Genomic DNA, 18,796 nt, shown 5'->3' with positions numbered 1-18,796 from the left:
TAAGAGTGGTGAGAGTGGGCAACCTTGTCTTGTTCCTGTTCTTAGTGGAAATGCTTTCAGTTTTTCACCACTGAGGACGATATTGGCTGTGGGTTTGTCATATACTGCCTTTATTATGTTGAGGAAAGTTCCCTCTATGCCTACTTTCTGCAGGGATTTTATCATAAATGGGTGTTGAATTTTGTCGAAAGCTTTCCCTGCATCTACTGAGATGATCATATGGTTTTTCTCCTTCAATTTGTTAATATGGTGTATCACAGTGATTGACTTGCATATATTGAAGAATCCTTGCATTCCTGGAATAAACCCCACTTGATCGTGGTGTATGACCCTTTTAATGTGCTGTTGGATTCTGTTTGCTAGTATTTTGTTGAGGATCTTTGCATCTATGTTCATCAGTGATATTGGTCTGTAGTTTTCTTTCTTTGTGACATCCTTGTCTGGTTTTCGTATCAGGGTGATGGTGGCCTCGTAGAATGAGTTTGGGGGTGTTCCTCCCTCTGCTATATTTTGGAAGAGTTTGAGAAGGATAGGTGTTAGCTCTTCTCTAAATGTTTGATAGAATTTGCCTGGGAAGCCTTCAGGTCCTGGGCTTTTGTTTGTTGGAAGATTTTTAATCACAGTTTCAATTTTAGTGCTTGTGATTGGTCTGTTCATATTTTCTATTTCTTCCTGATTCAGTATTGGTACGTTGTGCATTTCTAAGAATTTGTCCATTTCTTCCAGGTTGTCCATTTTATTGGCATACAGTTGCTTGTAGTAATCTCTCATGATCTTTTTTATTTCTGCAGTGTCAGCTGTTACTTCTTCTTTTTCATTTCTAATTCTATTGATTTGAGTCTTCTCCCTTTTTTTCTTGATGAGTCTGGCTAATGGTTTATCAATTTTGTTTATCTTCTCAAAGAAACAGCTTTTGGTTTTATTGATCTTAGCTATCGTTTCCTTCATTTCTTTTTCATTTATTTCTGATCTGATCTTTATGATTTCTTTCCTTCTGCTAACTTTGGGTTATTTTTGTTCTTCCTTCTCTAATTGCTTTAGGTGCAAGGTTAGGTTGTATATTCGGGATGTTTCGGAAGGTAGGATTGTATTGCTATAAACTTCCCTCTTAAAACTGCTTTTGCTGCACCCCATAGGTTTTGGGTTGTCATGTCTCCATTGTCATTTGTTTCTAGGTATTTTTTAATTTCCTCTTTGATTTCTTCAGTGATCACTTCGTTATTAATAGTGTATTACTTAGCCTCCATGTGTTTGTACATTTTACAGATCTTTTCCTGTAATTGATATCTAGTTTCATAGTGCTGTGGTCGGAAAAGATACTTGATACAATTTCAATTTTCTAAAATTTACCAAGGCTTAATTTGTGACCCAAGATATGATCTATCCTGGAGAATGTTCCGTGAGCACTTGAGAAAAATGTGTATTCTGTCATTTTTGGACGGAATGTCCTATAAATATCAATTAAGTCCATCTAGTTTAATGTATCATTTAAAGCTTGTGTTTCCTTATTTATTTTCATTTTGCATGATCTGTCCATTGGTGAAAGTGGGGTGTTAAAGTCCCCTACTATGAATGTGTTACTGTCGATTTCCCCTTTTATGGCTGTTAGTATTTGCCTTATGTATTGAGGGGCTCCTATGTTGGGTGCATAAATATTTACAATTGTTGTATCTTCTTCTTGGATTGATCCCTTGATCATTATGTACTCTCCTTCTTTGTCTCTCGTAATACTCTTTATTTTAAAGTCTATTTTGTCTGATATGAGAATTGCTACTCCAGCTTTCTTTTGGTTTCCATTTGCATGGAGTATCTTTTTCCATACTCTTACTTTCAGTCTGTATGTGTCTCTAGCTCTGAAGTGGGTCTCTTGTAGACAGCATATATATGGGTCTTGTTTTTGTATCCATTCAGCCAGTCTGTGTCTTTTGGTGGGAGCATTTAATCCATTTACATTTAAGGTAATTATCGATATGTATGTTCCTATTCCCATTTTCTTAATTATTTTGGGTTTGTTATTGTAGGTCTTTTCCTTCTCTTGTGTTTCTTGCCTACTAGAGAACATCCTTTAGCATTTGTTGTAAAGCTGGTTTGGTGATGCTGGACCCTCTCAGCTTTTGCTTCTCTGTAAAGGTTTTAATTTCTCCATAAAATCTGAATGACATCCTTGCTGGGTAGAGTAATCTTGGCTGCAGGTTTTTCTCCTTCATCCCTTTAAATATGTCCTGCCAGTCCCTTCTGGCTTGCAGAGTTTCTGCTGAAAGATCAGCTGTTAATCTTATGGGGATTCCCTTGTGTGTTATTTGTTGTTTTTCCCTTGCTGCTTTTAATACGTTTTCTTTGTATTTAACTTCTAACAGTTTGATTAATATGTGTCTTGGCATGTTTCTCCTTGGATTTATCCTGTATGGGACTCTCTGTGCTTCCTGGACTTGATTAACTATTTCCTTTCCCATGTTAGGGAAGTTTTCAACTATAATGTCTTCAAATATTTTTCAGTCCCTTTCTTTTTCTCTTCTTCTTCTGGAACCCCTATAATTCAAATGTTGGTGCGTTTAATGTTGTCCCAAAGGTCTCTGAGACTGTCCTCTGTTCTTTTCATTCTTTTTTCTTTATTCTGCTCTGCAGTAGTTATTTACACTATTTTATCTTCCAGGTCACTTATCCGTTCTTCTGCCTCAGTTATTCTGCTATTTTTCCCATCTAGAGTATTTTTAATTTCATTTATTGTGTTGTTCATCGTTGCCTGTTTCATCTTTAGTTCTTCTAGGTCGTTGTTAAATGTTTCTTGCATTTTCTCTATTCTGTTTCCAAGATTTTGGATCATCTTTACTATCATTATTCTGAATTCTTTTTCAGGTAGACTGCCTATTTCCTCTTCATTTGTTAGGTCTGGTGGGTTTTTATCTTGCTCCTTCATCTGCTGTGTGTTTTTCTGTCTTCTCATTTTGTTGATCTTACTGTCTTTGGGGTCTCCTTTTTGCAGGCTGCAGGTTTGTAGTTCCCGTTGTTTTTGGTGTCTGTCCCCAGTGGCTAAAGTTGGTTCAGTGGGTTGTGTAGGCTTCCTAGTGGAGGGGACTAGTGCCTGTGTTCTGGTGAATGAGGCTGGATCTTGTCTTTCTGGTGGGCAGGTCCACGTCTGGTGGTGTGTTTTGGGGTTTCTGTGGACCTATGATTTTAGGCAGCCTCTCTGCTAATGGGTGGGGTTGTGTTCCTGTCTTGTTAGTTGTTGGGCATAGGGTGTCCAGCACTGTAGCTCGCTGGTCGTTGAGTGAAGCTGGGTGCTGGTGTTGAGATGGAGATCTCTGGGAGATTTTCAACGTTTGATGTTATGTGGAGCTGGGAGGTCTCTTGTGGACCAGTGTCCTGAAGTTGGCTCTCCCACCTCAGAGGCACAGCACTGACTCCTGGCTGCAGCACCAAGAGCCTTTCATCCACACGGGTCAGAACAAAAGGGAGAAAAAATAAGAAAGAAAGAAAGCAAGAGAGAGAGAGAGAGAGAAAGGGAGGGAGGCAGGAAGAAAAGAAAGAAAGAGAGAAAGAGAGAAAGAAAGAAAGAAAGAAAGAAAGAAAGAAAGAAAGAAAGAAAAGAGAAAGAAAGGAGAAAGAAAGAAAGAGGATAAAATAAAATAAAGCATTAAAATAAAAAATAATTATTAAGAAAAAAATGTTTTTAAAAAGGAAAACAAAAAGGACAGATAGAACCCTAGGACAACTGGGGAAAGCAAGGCTACACAGACAAAATCTAACACAGAAGCATGCACGTACACACTCACAAAAAGAGGAAAAAGGGGAAAAAATCATAAATCTTGCTCTCAAGGTCCACCTCCTCAATTTGGGATGATTCATTGCCTATTCATATATTCCACAGATGCAGGGTACATCAAGTTGATTGTGGAGCTTTAATCTGCTGCTTCTGAGGCTGCTGGGAGAGATTTCCCTTTCTCTTCTTTGTTTGTACAGCTCCCAGGGTTCAGCTTTGGGTTTGGCCCTGCCTCTGCATGTAGGTCGCCGGAGCGCATCTGTTCTTCACTCAGACAGGATGGGGTTAAACAAGCAGCTGCTTCGGGGGCTCTGGCTCACTCAGGCCGAAGGGAGGGAAGGGTGCGGATGTGGGGCGAGCCTGTGACAGCAGACGTCGGCGTGACGTTGCACCAGCCTGAGGCGTGCCGTGCGTTCTCCCGGGGAAGTTGTCCCTGGATCCCGGGACCCTGGCAGTGGCGGGGTGCACAGGCTCCCCGGAAGGGAGGTGTGGAGAGTGACCTGTGCTCGCACACAGGCTTGTTGTTGGCGGCAGCAGCAGACTTAGCGTCTCATGCCCGTCTCTGGTTTCCGCGCTGTTAACCGCGGCTCGCGCCTGTCTCTGGAGCTCCTTTAAGCAGCGCTCTTAATCCCCTCTCCTCGCGCACCAGGAAACAAAGATGGAAGAAAAAGTCTCTTGCCTCTTCGGCACGTCCAGACTTTTTCCCGGACTCCCTCCTGACTAGCCATGGTGCACTAACTCCCTGCAGGCTGTGTTCACGCCGCCAACCCCAGTCTCTCCCTGCGCTCCGACCAAAGCCCGAGCCTCAGCTCCCAGCCCTGCCCGCCCCGGCGGGTGAGCAGACAAGCCTCTCGGGCTGGTGAGTGCCAGTCGGCACTGATCCTCTGTGTGGGAATCTCACCGCTCTGCCCTCCACACCCCTCTTGCTGTACTCTCCTACGCGGCTGCGAAGCTTGCCCCCTCCCCCACCCACAGTCTCCGCCCGCGAAGGAGCTTCCTAGTGTGTGGAAACCTTTCCTCCTTCACAGCTCCCTCCCACTGGTTCAGGTCCCATCCCTATTCTTTTGTCTCTGTTCATTCTTTTTTCTTTTGCCCTACCCAGGTACGTGGGGGGTTTCTTGCCTTTTGGGAGGCCTGAGGTCTTCTGCCAGCGTTCAGTAGGTGTTCTGTAGGAGTTGTTCCACGTGTAGATATATTTCTGGTGTATCTGTGCAGAGGAAGGTGATCTCCATGTTTTACTCTTCCACCATCTTCCTGTACTCTGTCTCATTTGTTAAAAAACAATAAATATTTATTATCTCACAATGTTTCTGTGAGTCAGGAATCTAGAAGAGTTTAATTGTGCAGTTATGGCTCAGGGTGCCTCATAAAGTTGTAGTCAAAATATTGATCAGGGCTGCAGTCATCTCAAGACTTGACTGAAGCTGTAGAATCTGCTTCAAGATGGTTTACTCACAACGTGCTAATTGTTGGCAAAAGGTCTCAGTTCCTTCCCACGTGTGCCTCACCATAGGCTGCTTTACTGTCTTCATGACATAAAGGCAAGGAATCGAAGAAAGAATAGTGTTTCTTTAAATTTCCTTGGGTCATTTTTCTTTAGTCTATAAAATCTTTATTTTACCTTTGTTTTTGAAAGACATTTTCTCTAGGTAGGTTGACATTATTTTCTTTCTGCACTCTAAATATGCCATTCTACTGTCTTCTGGTTCCATTATTTCTGTTGGGAAATCAGCTGTCAGAGTTGTTCCTTTGAAAGTAGAGTCTTTTATCTCAAGCTGATTTTAAGATTTTTATTTATCTTGGTTTTTGACAACCTTACCATGATGTGTGTACATGTTGTTTTCTTTGTATTATCTTGAGTTTTCTGAGCTTTATGAAGTTTCATCAGTTTTAGAAACAAAAGTTTTGACCACTGCTTCTTTGGATATCTGCTTCTGCTCATTTTCTCTCTCTTCTCCAAAGACAACAATTATGTTTTATCCCTTTTGTTATGTTCATTTCCTTTCTCTTCCCCTGCCCCCAATGTTTTACTTGATATTTTTATTGACTTTTATTTCAATTTACTAATGATATCTTCTCATCCAAAATGGATTTTTAATTTCACTGAGTTCAGAATTTCAGGTTTTATATTTTTCTGCACTAGTTCCATTTGATTCATTTTGCACACTGCAATTATATGGTGAAATTCTCCATTATTTCATCTATTTTCTTCTTCTCCATTTTCCTTAACAAGTTAATCATGCTTGTTTTAAAGTCTTTTCCCTCTAGCTGTAACATCTGGATCACCTGTAGACATGCTTCTATGGAATTTCTTTTCTTTTGAGTTTTCAGTTACATATTCATGTCTTTTTGTATGACACTCAATCATATTTCTGACTGAATGTTAGACATTGTAAATTTTATTAAAGGTTCCAAGTGATGTTATCTCCATCAGAGACGGTTTATCCTTTCCTCTGTTAGTCAGGTAGATTAAAGGGACTGATGAGCTTATCCTAGTCACCAACTGAGTTAAACTATGCTGCAATTTTGTTAAGATTTGAGTGTACCCCTGGTTTTCTTGTGTTTCTAAAGTATGGATCTCCAAAACTTTCAAGAGACTTTAGCAAGTTTTTTTTTTTTCCTCCTTAGCAGTGAGAAATTGGGGATTTTTTCTACACACTTCATAAGTTTTGAACTTAGATCTTTAGGCACTCATCCACAATTACTTCAGAATTTGGGACATGTCAAGAACAGGAAATCGGCTATGAAATACCCAGTTTGTTACTTGAATACTACATAACTGCCAAAAGCTGTTTTGATTTTTCAGGTCCTAGGAAAAGCGTACCTGGATTTTCAACTTCTAATTATGTCCTGATCAGTAAGTGACCCCAGGGAAAAAAAAGCAACTGCATATAATCAGTGTAAATTCACTACTTCTTAGAGGTCTTTCCACTTCTGCCCATGAACCCCCTTCCTGGGAAGCCTCTGTGTCCTATGCACAGGAGACCATAGCCTATTCCACTGTGTTTTCCTCAGTGGAAACATTTTAACTTCTGCTCTCCACAGATTCTTATCTCAGCAAACTTCTAGAAGGGTAAATCAGACTTGATCTGCGGGCTTCTCACATCTCTAGGCTTGTCACTCCACATACACATTCGCCTGCCAAATAGTCTGGTCTTCTACCTAGGCCTAGGTCATATTCTTAACCTCTAGCCTGTGGCCTAAATCTACAGTGCCCCCAAGGGCATCTCTAGATTTTTCACTCCCTCTGGTCCTTATTGCTTTCACAGCTCTATACTGCTTTAAATATATGATTTCCATAATTATTCAACTTTTCTAGTTTTCCATAGCAGATGCTATGAACTACACTATCCTACTCTGAAGTTTAAAAAATACGTTGTTTTTAAAATTTACTATAAAAAATTAAAATTACAATTTTACAATCCTTACTGACTGCCTATTCTAATAACATTATCATATTAAATGTACCTTTTTTTTTTCCTGTGTGAGGTCAAAATATATTACAGATTATAGAAATAGAAGCCAGGGTAGATTTTAAAAGGGATTTTTTTTTTTTAACAGAAGAAAGATTTGGGCCTAACGAGACAGTAGCAATGAAAATAGCTCCTTTGTAGGTGGAAAAGACAAACCAAAGTTATCAAGTTAGAGTGAAAATTTATAAATATAATTAATAAAACTGAGGACAATATTCTTGTAACAGCAGACTCTAGGATGAAGATAATGATAAAGTAGAAGATGATAATGATTAATATCCAAGGCAATCAGTATTTATTGAATACTTATTATGTGCCAGGTACTAAATAAAACATTTATGTAGATTAGAATGAATATATGTAAAGCACCTGGAAATATTGCCTAACTCATTATAAGCTTTACAAGAGTGTTAGTTGCTGCTATTACTACTACTACTATTATTATTATAGTATTTATTCTTCACAATAATTCTTTAAGGTAAAAATCATGACTTTTATTTTACCTAGGAAAAAATGGGTCCAAGAGAGGCTAATAACTTGCCCCAAATCATAAAGCTAGTAGGTTACAGAACAAAAATCCAAAACCAGATCCGCATAGCCTGAAGTCTATGCTCTCAATCACTATGATACTTTAGGGGGATCTTGTTAAGGAAAAAAAGAACATTTGTGGCTTTAAAGAACTTATGCAAATATAGTTGTGTACTTAAATATCTACCATATTCTTTTTGAGGTTTTTTCGTTTACACAAAGGCTTTACTAATCTGCTGCACAATTATATAGGAATAAAAACCAGGCCTATATACAATATCTTCCTTTATTGCAATCATCTCTCCAATCTTAAAATATCATTTTCTCCACTTGATAAAGAAAAAACTTAAATCGAAATACACTGTAAAATATCAAAAATGCCAGCTTATTCCCACTGGATTCCCATGAATAATGTATTTAAAATCACTTATTAAGGAGAATATTGTACCTAAATTTGTTAGTTAGTGATATAGGCTAATGTCAATTTTATAATCTCAAAATATTTCTAGTAGCCCTAATAAAACCAGAACCATAACATTTAAGACAAGTTTCATAAAATGATTTAAACAGGCAAAGTAGGGAACAATAAATCTTTTATAATTTGCATAATTTCATACCCAAATAAAGCCTTGGTTTAAACTTACTCTGAATGATATCTGCAATGGACAACAATGTAATACATTCACACAAATAAACTATAAGAGTACATTTTGTGGTAACTCCCTGGTGGTCCAGAGGTTAGGACTCCATGCTCTCACTGCCGAGGGCCCAGGTTTAATCCCTGGTCAGGGGAACTAAGATCCCACAAGCCACGGGGCATGGCCAAAAATGAGGGGGAAAAAAAAAAGAATACAGTTTGTGATAATTCTGTTCCAACCTCTACTACATACTTATTATAGAAAAGGGCATATGGTAGCCTTACTATTTTAGACCAACTGTAAAAAAAAAAAAAAAAAAAAAACTAAATTAGTAAAAAAAAAAAAAAAGAAATTGTAGAGTATTTTAAAAAAGATATGTATTCTATTTCTTTCAATTATATATGGTCTTTAGTTGCCAACAAGTGTCTCCAAGTTCAGAGAGTTTTAGCATGGTTTAATAAATAAATAGTATATAATTAGCAGGAGCTATTCACACACAATTAACATACTATAATCCTTAAAAAGAAATGGTCTTCTTAAATAAATATGTAAATGTCTATGAAACCTTACTTGTGCTCTAATTTGCTCAGTCAAGTTTTCATAGATAATAAAAAAAAATAAACTTCACTTTACATGTTGATGAAATATTCTTGAGAATTTTTTCAATTCAGTCCAAACTGAATGAGCTATAAAATACTGCTGGGATAAGCCAAGCTTATTAGTTAATTTAGGTTTAATAATTAATGCTGTGCTGCATATTAACTTTAAAATTTCAAAGTAAGAGTATGTATTTAAAGTCATATTTTAAAACTAGAAAGAATATTAAAGTTCCTACCTCTAATTCTACGTCAGCTCGTACATACTGTCGGGTCTTTGGATGATTAAGGAGGTGTAAAATTGTAGTAATGAGAGCCTCATTTATTCGACTTAATTGGCAATCGATCACATTTTTCAAGATGGTGTTTAGTCCACCTCGAAGGGCCACCACCTCTGGATTCTGAAGTGCTAAAATAAAAAAGAAAAACTTAATATATTATATAGGGGATAATTAATAAAATGTAATCAGAAATCTGGGATTTTAATACTTAATTTGCTTTCTGACTTGAAAAACTTTCCAGTCAATGACATTTAAAAGGACACGTGGATAAATTACCTAATAAGAGTCACTGAATATACTTTCCAAAACTCTGATTTGTTTCTTAATGTCTCTGAATTTTTTCATATCTTTTGTTCATGTTTTACTGAATGGTTCTTCTTTCCTATCAATTGCAAGGAGTTCTTTATATAATGGGAATATTAGCCTTTTATCTGTTTCAAATCTTTTATCTGATTTGTAACTTAACTTTAGATTTTAAGCTCAGAAACTCCTCCCTTACTTCAAATATCAGGCATTTTCTCTGTATGCATGCACACCGACGTGTGTGTTTTAAATGAGTTCATGATTAACATTTCAGTTTTCAATCTGTCAGGAAACAGACTTTGGCTTAATATTGATAAGCTCATTTTTTCCCAAATGTTTATTCAACTATCCCAGCATGCTTTCCAAACTGATTTTCATACTTTTGATATACTGAAGTCTTCTATGTATCAGGGTCTGCAACCCTTGATTCTTTTTCATTTTTTTCTCCCTTAATAAGCCAGCTTAACTTTTTTAAAATATGAGAAAAAAATCTTTGCCTTCTCCTCCATTTAATCTTTTTCAAAAATGTTTTTTTTTCCATAGTTGAATTTTTCCTGTTTATTCTGGTTGAACTTTAGATTTAGGTTTCTTCTCCGTTTTTTCTAAATTGAGGTATAATTACTTACAGTAAAATACACAGATTTTAATGGTACAGTTCAATAAATTCTGAACAGTATCTATACCCCTGTAACCAATAGCTCAATCAAGGTATAGCACTTTCATCATCCTAGAAAGTTCCTTCACACCACTTTTCAGTCTCCCTCCACAACAAAGGCAACAAATATTCTCATTTCTACCTATAGATTAGCTCTGCCTTCTTGAAAATCAATTAAACAAATTGAAATGTACCCCCTAAACACACACACACGTCTTCCACATTTCTTATTTCTATTTGTTATATATAGTTTTCTTGTCTACTTTGGAAATAGTATCATTTTTTTTCCATTATGTTTACGGATTATTGCTGAAACACAAAATAAATCTATTAAATCTATATTTTCAGGTTTCCACTGTACTGAATTACTGAAGTTGTTCTTCAGTTGATTCAGAGTTTTCTAGATATATCATCTACTATGTATGATGCCTTCTTTCCAATATGTAAAACTCATTTATTATTTTGTCTTGCTAACCTGGTTAAAACGCTAATTAAGAGCTTTTAAAATGATGTAGTATTTGTAGAGATCCACTATTAAGAATATGATTGGTGGACTTCCCTGGTGGCTTAACAGTGGTTAAGAATCCACCTGCCAATGCAGGGGACATGGGTTCGAGCCCTAGTCTGGGAAGGTCCCACATGCCACAGAGCAACTAAGTCCGTGCGCCACAACTACTGAGTCTGTGCTCTAGAGCCCGTGAGCCACAACTACTGGGCTTGCATGCCACAACTACTGAAGCCCATGTGCCTAGAGCCCATGCTCCGCAACAAGAGAAGCCACTGCAATGAGAGGCCCACGCACTGCAAGGAAGAGTAGCCCCCACTCGTCGCACCTAGAGAAAACCTGCGCTCAGCAACGAAGACCCAACGCAACCATAAATAAATAAATAAACAAATTTATTAAAAAAAGAGTATGAGTGGTGATTTGAGATGAATATTCTACAATGTTAACATAGTAGCATTCTAATTATTTCATTTTATGTATGCATGTATTTGTGTGTATGTGCGTACCTGTGTGTTTATGTATATAAAATGCTAGTTTCATTTAAATTAAAATTGGTAAATTTCCATATTTTTAATGCTCTCAATTAGATTATACTATATGAGAATTATTTGTTCCTTGAAACAATTTTTTTAAGACAAAACTAACTAAATGACTCTTTTTGGAGGCAATTAATTCATCAAGTACTTCTATGGTTTTTGATCCATCACGTGTTCTACTCTTTTGAGTCAACTGGATATTAAAATTTTCTCTGAAAACCCATTCATTTCAATAAGATTTTCAAATATATAAAAAAATTATCTCATAATTTTTAAAACTCCTATTAATTCTCTTTCTCATTCTATTAATCTTTTCTCTGACTTTTGCATTTTTCAAATAGTGTATGTTTGCCTGTGTATCATTTTTTCTTCTTCTGTTAACACAGATTAAATTAAATAATCTATCTTGTTCTCTAAGACTCAGAATCATTATTGCTTTCCTCCTGCTTATGTTAAAATTTATTTTTTTTCTTCTTTTTCTATTTCTTGGGTTCGCTCACTTATTTTCATTACTTTTTGCTTAATTATAAAAGCATCTTATAGTGAGAAGTTAACTCGAGTATATAACTTTCCAGGCATCTCATACATTGACATGTAGTCAAATTTTTATTATTTTTCAAAATTTCCTTAATCAAATTTCTGACTTTTTCTCTAAATCAACAGGTATTGTGGACAGTATTTTTAGACTCTCAATGATAAGGCTTGGCTCTTTTGTTTCTTTAAACTTTTGTTATTCATTTATTTATCATATCAAGAGTGAATGTAACCTATACCACTTCTGCTTTTGGTGGGGAAAAATATTATCTTCTCTTGTCATTAAAAATTATATATCTTTGGTTATAAGTTAGGTTGAACTTTTAAAATACTTTGACTAGCCATGCATTTCTTTGAGAATTACTTATTTTTCCTACTGATCTATATATAAGTAAGTTCTTTACCTGTCATGGTAAAGAACTTATTTATTACATTTATTTTTTTCTTTGTTCTGGTACTACATGTTTTCTTATCTCCTTATAATAAAATCTACAGCTGCTGAAATCTGTTTGATTTCTTTTGATAATTCAAAACTCCTTTTCCTTACGTGATCAGATAGTCATCCATTCCCCCCCCATATTTTCCCCATTTAACTCTTAAATCCTTTTTCATTTAGAATTCTTTTTTAATGTAGAGTGAATTGTTGTTTTGCACTCACATCAAGATACAATGTGGTTAATTAATGTCTGAGAGCCAGACTGTAAGAGATTTTATTCTAATTACTGGAATCTGGACAATTCCTATATATTAAATTTCATGATGAGTAAAACTTTAAAATTTATAGAATTTTAATGTCACTTTGAAATGATCTGTTTAAACAACAAGTCCACTACTTCCTTATCAGAAATGTCCTACTTTTTCCATATCTTTTTACCAATACCTAAAGAATTAATGTATTAAAGGCATTAAAAAGTGTTATATATTCTTTCTAAAATACTACATTTTCATTACTCAAAGAAAATTCTGACCTAGTTCACAGATAATGGCAATGCATGCTCGAACCATTCTATCTCTTTCTTGGAGTCCATCATTTCCAACTGCTATTAATGAGTTGGCCACAGAGCTAGGAAACAAGGAAGCATTCACAGTAATCATCTGTAACAGGGAGAAATCAGAAAAAGAAGTTACTTCATAATGCATTTTTCAAACCTATTTTATTCAGACTGAAGTGTTTAAGACCGTAGAATATTTATAAGATCCAGGCACTAATTTTAATCTTCTCCTTCAAATGAACATGTCAAAGGACTAATATAACTAATAACTGATGCAATAAATGTTAATAATCATTACCATGGAAAAAAGTGTTGGCTTTTTTCCCTAATAGTCCAGACTATAAATTAGTTGACTACCAAGATATAATGTTTCTGAGATTCTAAGCTCCTCTAGGATAGGAACACTATTTTAAACAACTTTTCAGTAACTAGACAAAGTAAATCAGTGGTGACAACACCTGCAAACATACTACTGTACTACTACATTCCTGACTCCTTCCCCATTTATTATCACCACTACATCCTATCAATTTACCTCATTAACTCAACTCTTTCCACCATCAAACTCTGATTTGGGTCCTCATTCTTACTTTGATTGCTGCAACTGATGTCTCATCATCTCCCTATGTCTCTCACTTGTTGCTATACTGAAAGGCAAACTTCATAATCCATAATCTATTTTTTTTAAAGTCCCCATTTTCTTTTTGGTTGTTATGGGGACTGCCCTCAGCTCTTAGAGGTTGCCCTCAGGTCCCTGTCATGGGCAGCTCACTCATGGTTATTTGCTACTTCAAGGCAGGCAGCAGTCTCTCCATAATCTATTTTTAATATTTCAAAAACTATGATGGAAACAGTATGTCTCTGGTGACAAAAACTTTTGTTGAATCTCATTTTAAATGAAAAGTTTAATTGGCAATAACATATTTGGAATACGGAAAACAGATAACATGTATCTTCAGTTTGGAAAACAGAAAGAAAAATTATGTAGTTAACTACTCTTTAATAAATAAAAGACTATTTGGTAGATGAAGTATTTCAAAATAGCAGGTCCTTGGAGTGGGAGTAGAAGAAAATGTTTTATTCTGTTTGGGTAGTGATAAATACTGGGGATAATTAATCTGTCCTGGGTGTTACTATTTATAATCCTGTTGAAAAATAAGACTTATACTCTGACAAAATTAGGGGACACAATATAACTAAACTAATATCCAGTTAAATCCTATAGAGGTTCAAAGGAGAGATCTATATTGGATAGAGTACTTGTAAATAGTTTACATCATTTAAGCAGCATTATGTGATATGACAAGTTTCAAATGAAATTATAGAATACTGTTCCACAACCATAAAATAGATGTCTAATAACCTTAGAATTTACAAAAACTTTCACATTTGTTTCTAAACAGTATTTTTCATTAATCAAAAATGTTGGAGAAGAAAGAAGAGGAAAGGGAAAAGAGGTATAAGAAACTGATCTTCCTCAGTGAGAAAATTCTAACTTATGATATTAATTTGTATTTTAATACTTACTGATCTATTATTATACTTACAAGGGGCTTGTAAGAAAAATTCCCAAGACAATAAGACGTATGTAATGTATTTTAAAAAGAGTTGGCTAGAAGCCAGACCAACCGGCTTCCAGGGCCAAATCTGCCATTAATAAACTGTTACCTTGGCAAACCAATCCTCTCTGTGCCTTAGTTTCCTCATTTGTAAATGAGGATGTATAGGATCCGATGATTTCTAGAATTTCAAGTATAAAATTCTATTCTATGAGTCTCAAGTGTAGAGCTATGAAATGGATATCGGTAATTTAAAGTTTTTACAAATGAAATCACTCTTGTTATTTTTCAGGGAAAATATACACAAAGAAACTCTTAAATTCTGTGTAAATCAGAGAATACTTTTCTTGTAAATCAGTGAGTAATCAATGAGGGAAAAGTCACAGAATTTAGTCTCTGCTGAAATAAAAGTTTAATCATCTTTTTTGCATGATAGAACAGACATATATAAAACAAATCAAAGATCATAAGTAGGTAATAAATTTGTAGAACTGCTATAAAAGAATGAGAGAAACACTGAGTTCTCTAAGGGAAATATTTAAATTTCAGCTGAGACTGAAAGATGAATATAATATAGAAAGGGGTGGACATGAAAAGAACAGGATAGAAGCAGTGATCACAGCAGTGGTGGAGGGCAGCTTGTCTACACATATAATGGCATAATGAGACGGGTCGTAATTGGTTGCCCCAAAAGTGGGCTCTGAATGCCAAGATAAGCAGGTTGTGCTTAATACCAAAAGGATTTGTGGGCCAGTGTAGGTTTGGAAATTTGGAGAACTGGGCTTTTCACGCTGGCTTTGACAATATCTTGCTGTGTATCAAGGGCAAGTGATTCCTTTAAATGAATCCCTTTCAGCTATAAAAAAAATAAATCTGTGATATATTAATCTCGTATTGCATGAATGTAGAAATGATATATGAAGAAAATAATGGCTTAATTAGGCAGGCAGTAAGAAAACTTTAAGTTGGATAAAGAGTAGCAAGAGCTGACTAGTGTGAAAATAATACAGATAATGAGAGAGACAAGAATCAGGAAGGATTGCCTGGATTAGAGCAAGAAAGAGACATGAAAAAATCAGAGACATTGAAAAAAAACCAAGCAAACAAACAAAATCTCCTAAATGAATGAAACAGGTGAAAGAGAAGAAAAAGTAACATGAGTATTCCTTAATTATTCATAAAGCAAGTTATCCTAAAGCAACAAATGTTTTTGCTTTTCCTTTAAAAAACATTATTACTTTCACAGAAAATTTTAAAACTGTTCTGAACGCATACAAAGAATCCACAGTGACCTAGCAATTATATTATTAACATTAATTTCTACTAGCTCAGTTGCCAAGATGTTGCTGGAAAAAAAGAAATATGTGCTTCAATTGTTAAAAGTATTAGTGAAATTATAGTTCCTCTGGCCAATAGAGGCCACTGTTCATTCAGCAACCTTGCTTTCCCTTTTACTCTGTTTTTAGCTAACCCAAGGAGGAATCCTGTGACATAACTCTACCTTTGAGCCTGTATTTTACCACCAGGTACAAGCAGTTTTCCCGCCCTTGAATCCACAAATGATATCTGCCTTCTTCAAAAGATAACAAAATAAAATTACATTTTTGTTATGGCATTTCTGAATTGTTTCAAGGGTCTGTTTATTTTTACTGGGCTATTTTATAAATTACACTGTAACTTGTACAAAACACTGTACAAAACAGAAATAAAATATTTAGTGAATAATTCAAAGAAGCTGAATTTAATTTAATCCATTTGGGGTTCTTTTTTCATCTTAACGCAGTTTCTAAGGCAGCAACTCTCAAAGTGTGGTCCAGAAAACTGAGGGTCCTGAGGATATTTTCAGATTCTGCAAAGTGAAAACTATTTTCGTAGTAATTCAAAGACATTATTTGTCTTTTTTACTCTCACAAGTACATATGGAAGTTTTCCAGAGGCTCCACTGCATGTGAAATCACAAGAGACTGAATACAAAAGCAAATATGACAATCCAGGTACCTTCTATCAGGACAAACACTACAGAAATTTGTATAAATCTAAAATAATGCCACTCTACTCATTAACTTTATTTTTGGAAAATATAGTTATTTTTATAAAAATATGTTATTTATGTTTACTTGTAATGAGTTTGTTATTTTTTAATATGTTAATATATTTTTAAATTTCTCACTTTTAATTCCTAGTATGATAAATACTGACATATATATAACTCAAATAACCAAAGAGTTATTCTAGGTTCTTCAGAAACAAATTTTGTTTTCTTATCTTGAATTCTCAAAATCATGCAGTAGAAGAGGTTGTATGTATAAGTAAAAATCATAAACCTAATTTTTATATTTAAATATGAAGAGTCAAATCACGGTGCCAACATAACAATTTACCCTATAACAAACATCTTTTAAATCTATCTCCAATATCACTCTTAACTAGAACTGCAAACTTCTTTTAAGACAACTCATCCATTTACTTCTTCCTTACTATGCTCACCTGTGGGTACTATTACTAACCATAAGCTGAACAACTGGAAGAAAAAGGAAAAAGAGGAGATCTAGTTAATGCACAAACTCAACAGTCTGCAATTCTGGAGCACGCACTGTATTCAAAGGTGGGAAAAAAGGAGAAGAGCTAAAAAAGTTAACTGTTAAATAATCTTAGATGTTTTTACATTAAAACAAACATATACTGCATCAGTTTTATGAATTTTTAAGATGAAACATGATACTTTATGATGAAACATGATAAAATTCTTACACAAACTGTACCCTAACCAAATTAACTCTCAGTTTACTCTATTCCTCTGCCATTAGGGCATCACATCACATTAAATAACAATAAAAAAACTCCTGGAAGGCCTCTCTCATTAGAAGCATTATGGATTATCCTCAACACCCTCTCTTGGAGAGTTTAGATTTTGACCTTTTATCCCGTACAATGGCCTGAATTGTTTATTGCAAGTGCCTACTGATGTATCCAAATTCATCTTCAAAACAATCAGCCTGTAATTATTTTTGACATTCATTTAATAGAATTAACTCCAAGCATATAATTAAGAAAAAATAAGGGTTGGGGCAAGTAATCCTCTTTCTCCAATAACACATAAAAGCAGTAATTTCATTTATATGCCTACTGCAGGAAGAAATATTCTTTACAATAAACATTTTATAAAAAATACTGACCTAGCTATACCCACATAGAATAATTACACAACATATTTATGCTTATCTTGAAGTTTTAATACTTATTTAACTCATATAATTTTAACAAAATAAAAATGTTTAATGAGAATTCAGTCTTTCAATTTTAATAGAAAGATTTCACAGTCTAAATCTAAAAATGTAAAATGCTTAACATGAAAATCATAAATCTGCCTTTACTCTCAGACATAGAGCCTACCTTTCTGACTAATCGAAGTGCTTGTGTCCTCTCTACCTCGTTGCTCTGCTGTATGTCAATGCACCTAAATAATACATAAAATATTTAATTATTGATAAAAATCTTATTAAACAATTTTTTTGTATAATACCATGATCAGACCCATGTTCATGTCAATATAGTATTTGTAAATGTTAATACAAGTTATTTTTCAGTACCAGCAAATATTTATTTAATATCTCTAGTGATAAATACTTATTATAATAAAACATTTCAAAACTATTTCACTTAAAACTCCAGGAAAGAAGAATACAGTAAGCAATTTATAGAATTATATATATCTATACAGAAATAATAAGCATATTTATAAAGCAAAATATCAGAAATCTACTGAAAAAATATTCACCTATCTTTGATAAAGTTCACAGATACTTTATTAAAATTGTGAAGGAGAAATATTTCCAAGCCTATGTTTCAGTTTAATTGTGATTTTAACCAGAGCCTAAATTTAACATTATAACTAAGTTAAAAGTCTTATATTAGCCACAATAATTCTATTTTACCAAAATATAATTTGAAATGTGACTGTACTTCAAAAGTTAATGCTCATATATCACTTAACTGACATTTCTCTATAAAATTTACTAAATTATTCAATTTCTAAAGAGTCTTTGGTATATGTGGAAGAATAATTCATTTTTACTTATGTTTAGACAGTTCACAATTCTAATCAATACTTTATATACCAATACATAGATAGTTTGCTATTCAAAAGCATTTCTGCTATCTGAATATAATTAATCTAAAACAACTTTAATAAGAAGCAAATAGACATATAATTTCATTTCTGGCCACAACAGATCAGACCAATCCTCCTGCCAAAAATAACTATAAAGGCTAAATATAGTACTTTGTAAAGCAACTGTTAAAAGGGCAATGGATAATAATCCCTGGAAAGAGAAGCACAAGCTCCATATCCACTCAGGCTTTGTCCCTGGGGACACCTGCCAAGCCCCAGTTTTAGGGGAACAGAATCCTAAAAGAAAGCAAAAATCTTCCTGTAC

At 34.7% G+C, this 18,796-nt stretch overlaps 1 protein-coding gene across 6 annotated transcripts in view; it reads right to left on the bottom strand.

Moving 5' to 3' along the window:
- The window catches only part of RICTOR (RPTOR independent companion of MTOR complex 2), a 127,695-nt gene that overhangs the window by 56,372 nt on the left and 52,527 nt on the right, over positions 1–18,796 (bottom strand). For 5 of the 6 annotated variants that reach the window (XM_027092723.1, XM_027092724.1, XM_027092726.1 and 2 more), the window contains exons 6-8: positions 17,754–17,817; positions 12,778–12,904; positions 9,235–9,404 (exon numbers count right to left, since the gene is read on the bottom strand). In XM_027092723.1, coding sequence (XP_026948524.1) covers positions 9,235–9,404; positions 12,778–12,904; positions 17,754–17,817 — 361 coding nt within the window. Of the gene's footprint in view, positions 1–9,234; positions 9,405–12,777; positions 12,905–17,753; positions 17,818–18,796 lie in introns of those variants that run through there. The other variant, XM_027092728.1, reaches the window with a different exon arrangement.

The sequence above is a fragment of the Aethalodelphis obliquidens genome, unplaced genomic scaffold (assembly GCF_003676395.1).
Source record: "Aethalodelphis obliquidens isolate GAN/ISIS:26980383/991018 unplaced genomic scaffold, ASM367639v1 scaffold80, whole genome shotgun sequence".
Lineage (NCBI taxonomy): Eukaryota > Metazoa > Chordata > Mammalia > Artiodactyla > Delphinidae > Aethalodelphis > Aethalodelphis obliquidens.
Note: the sequence above shows the minus strand (reverse complement) of the source record. Positions and strands in the feature narration are given on the sequence as shown.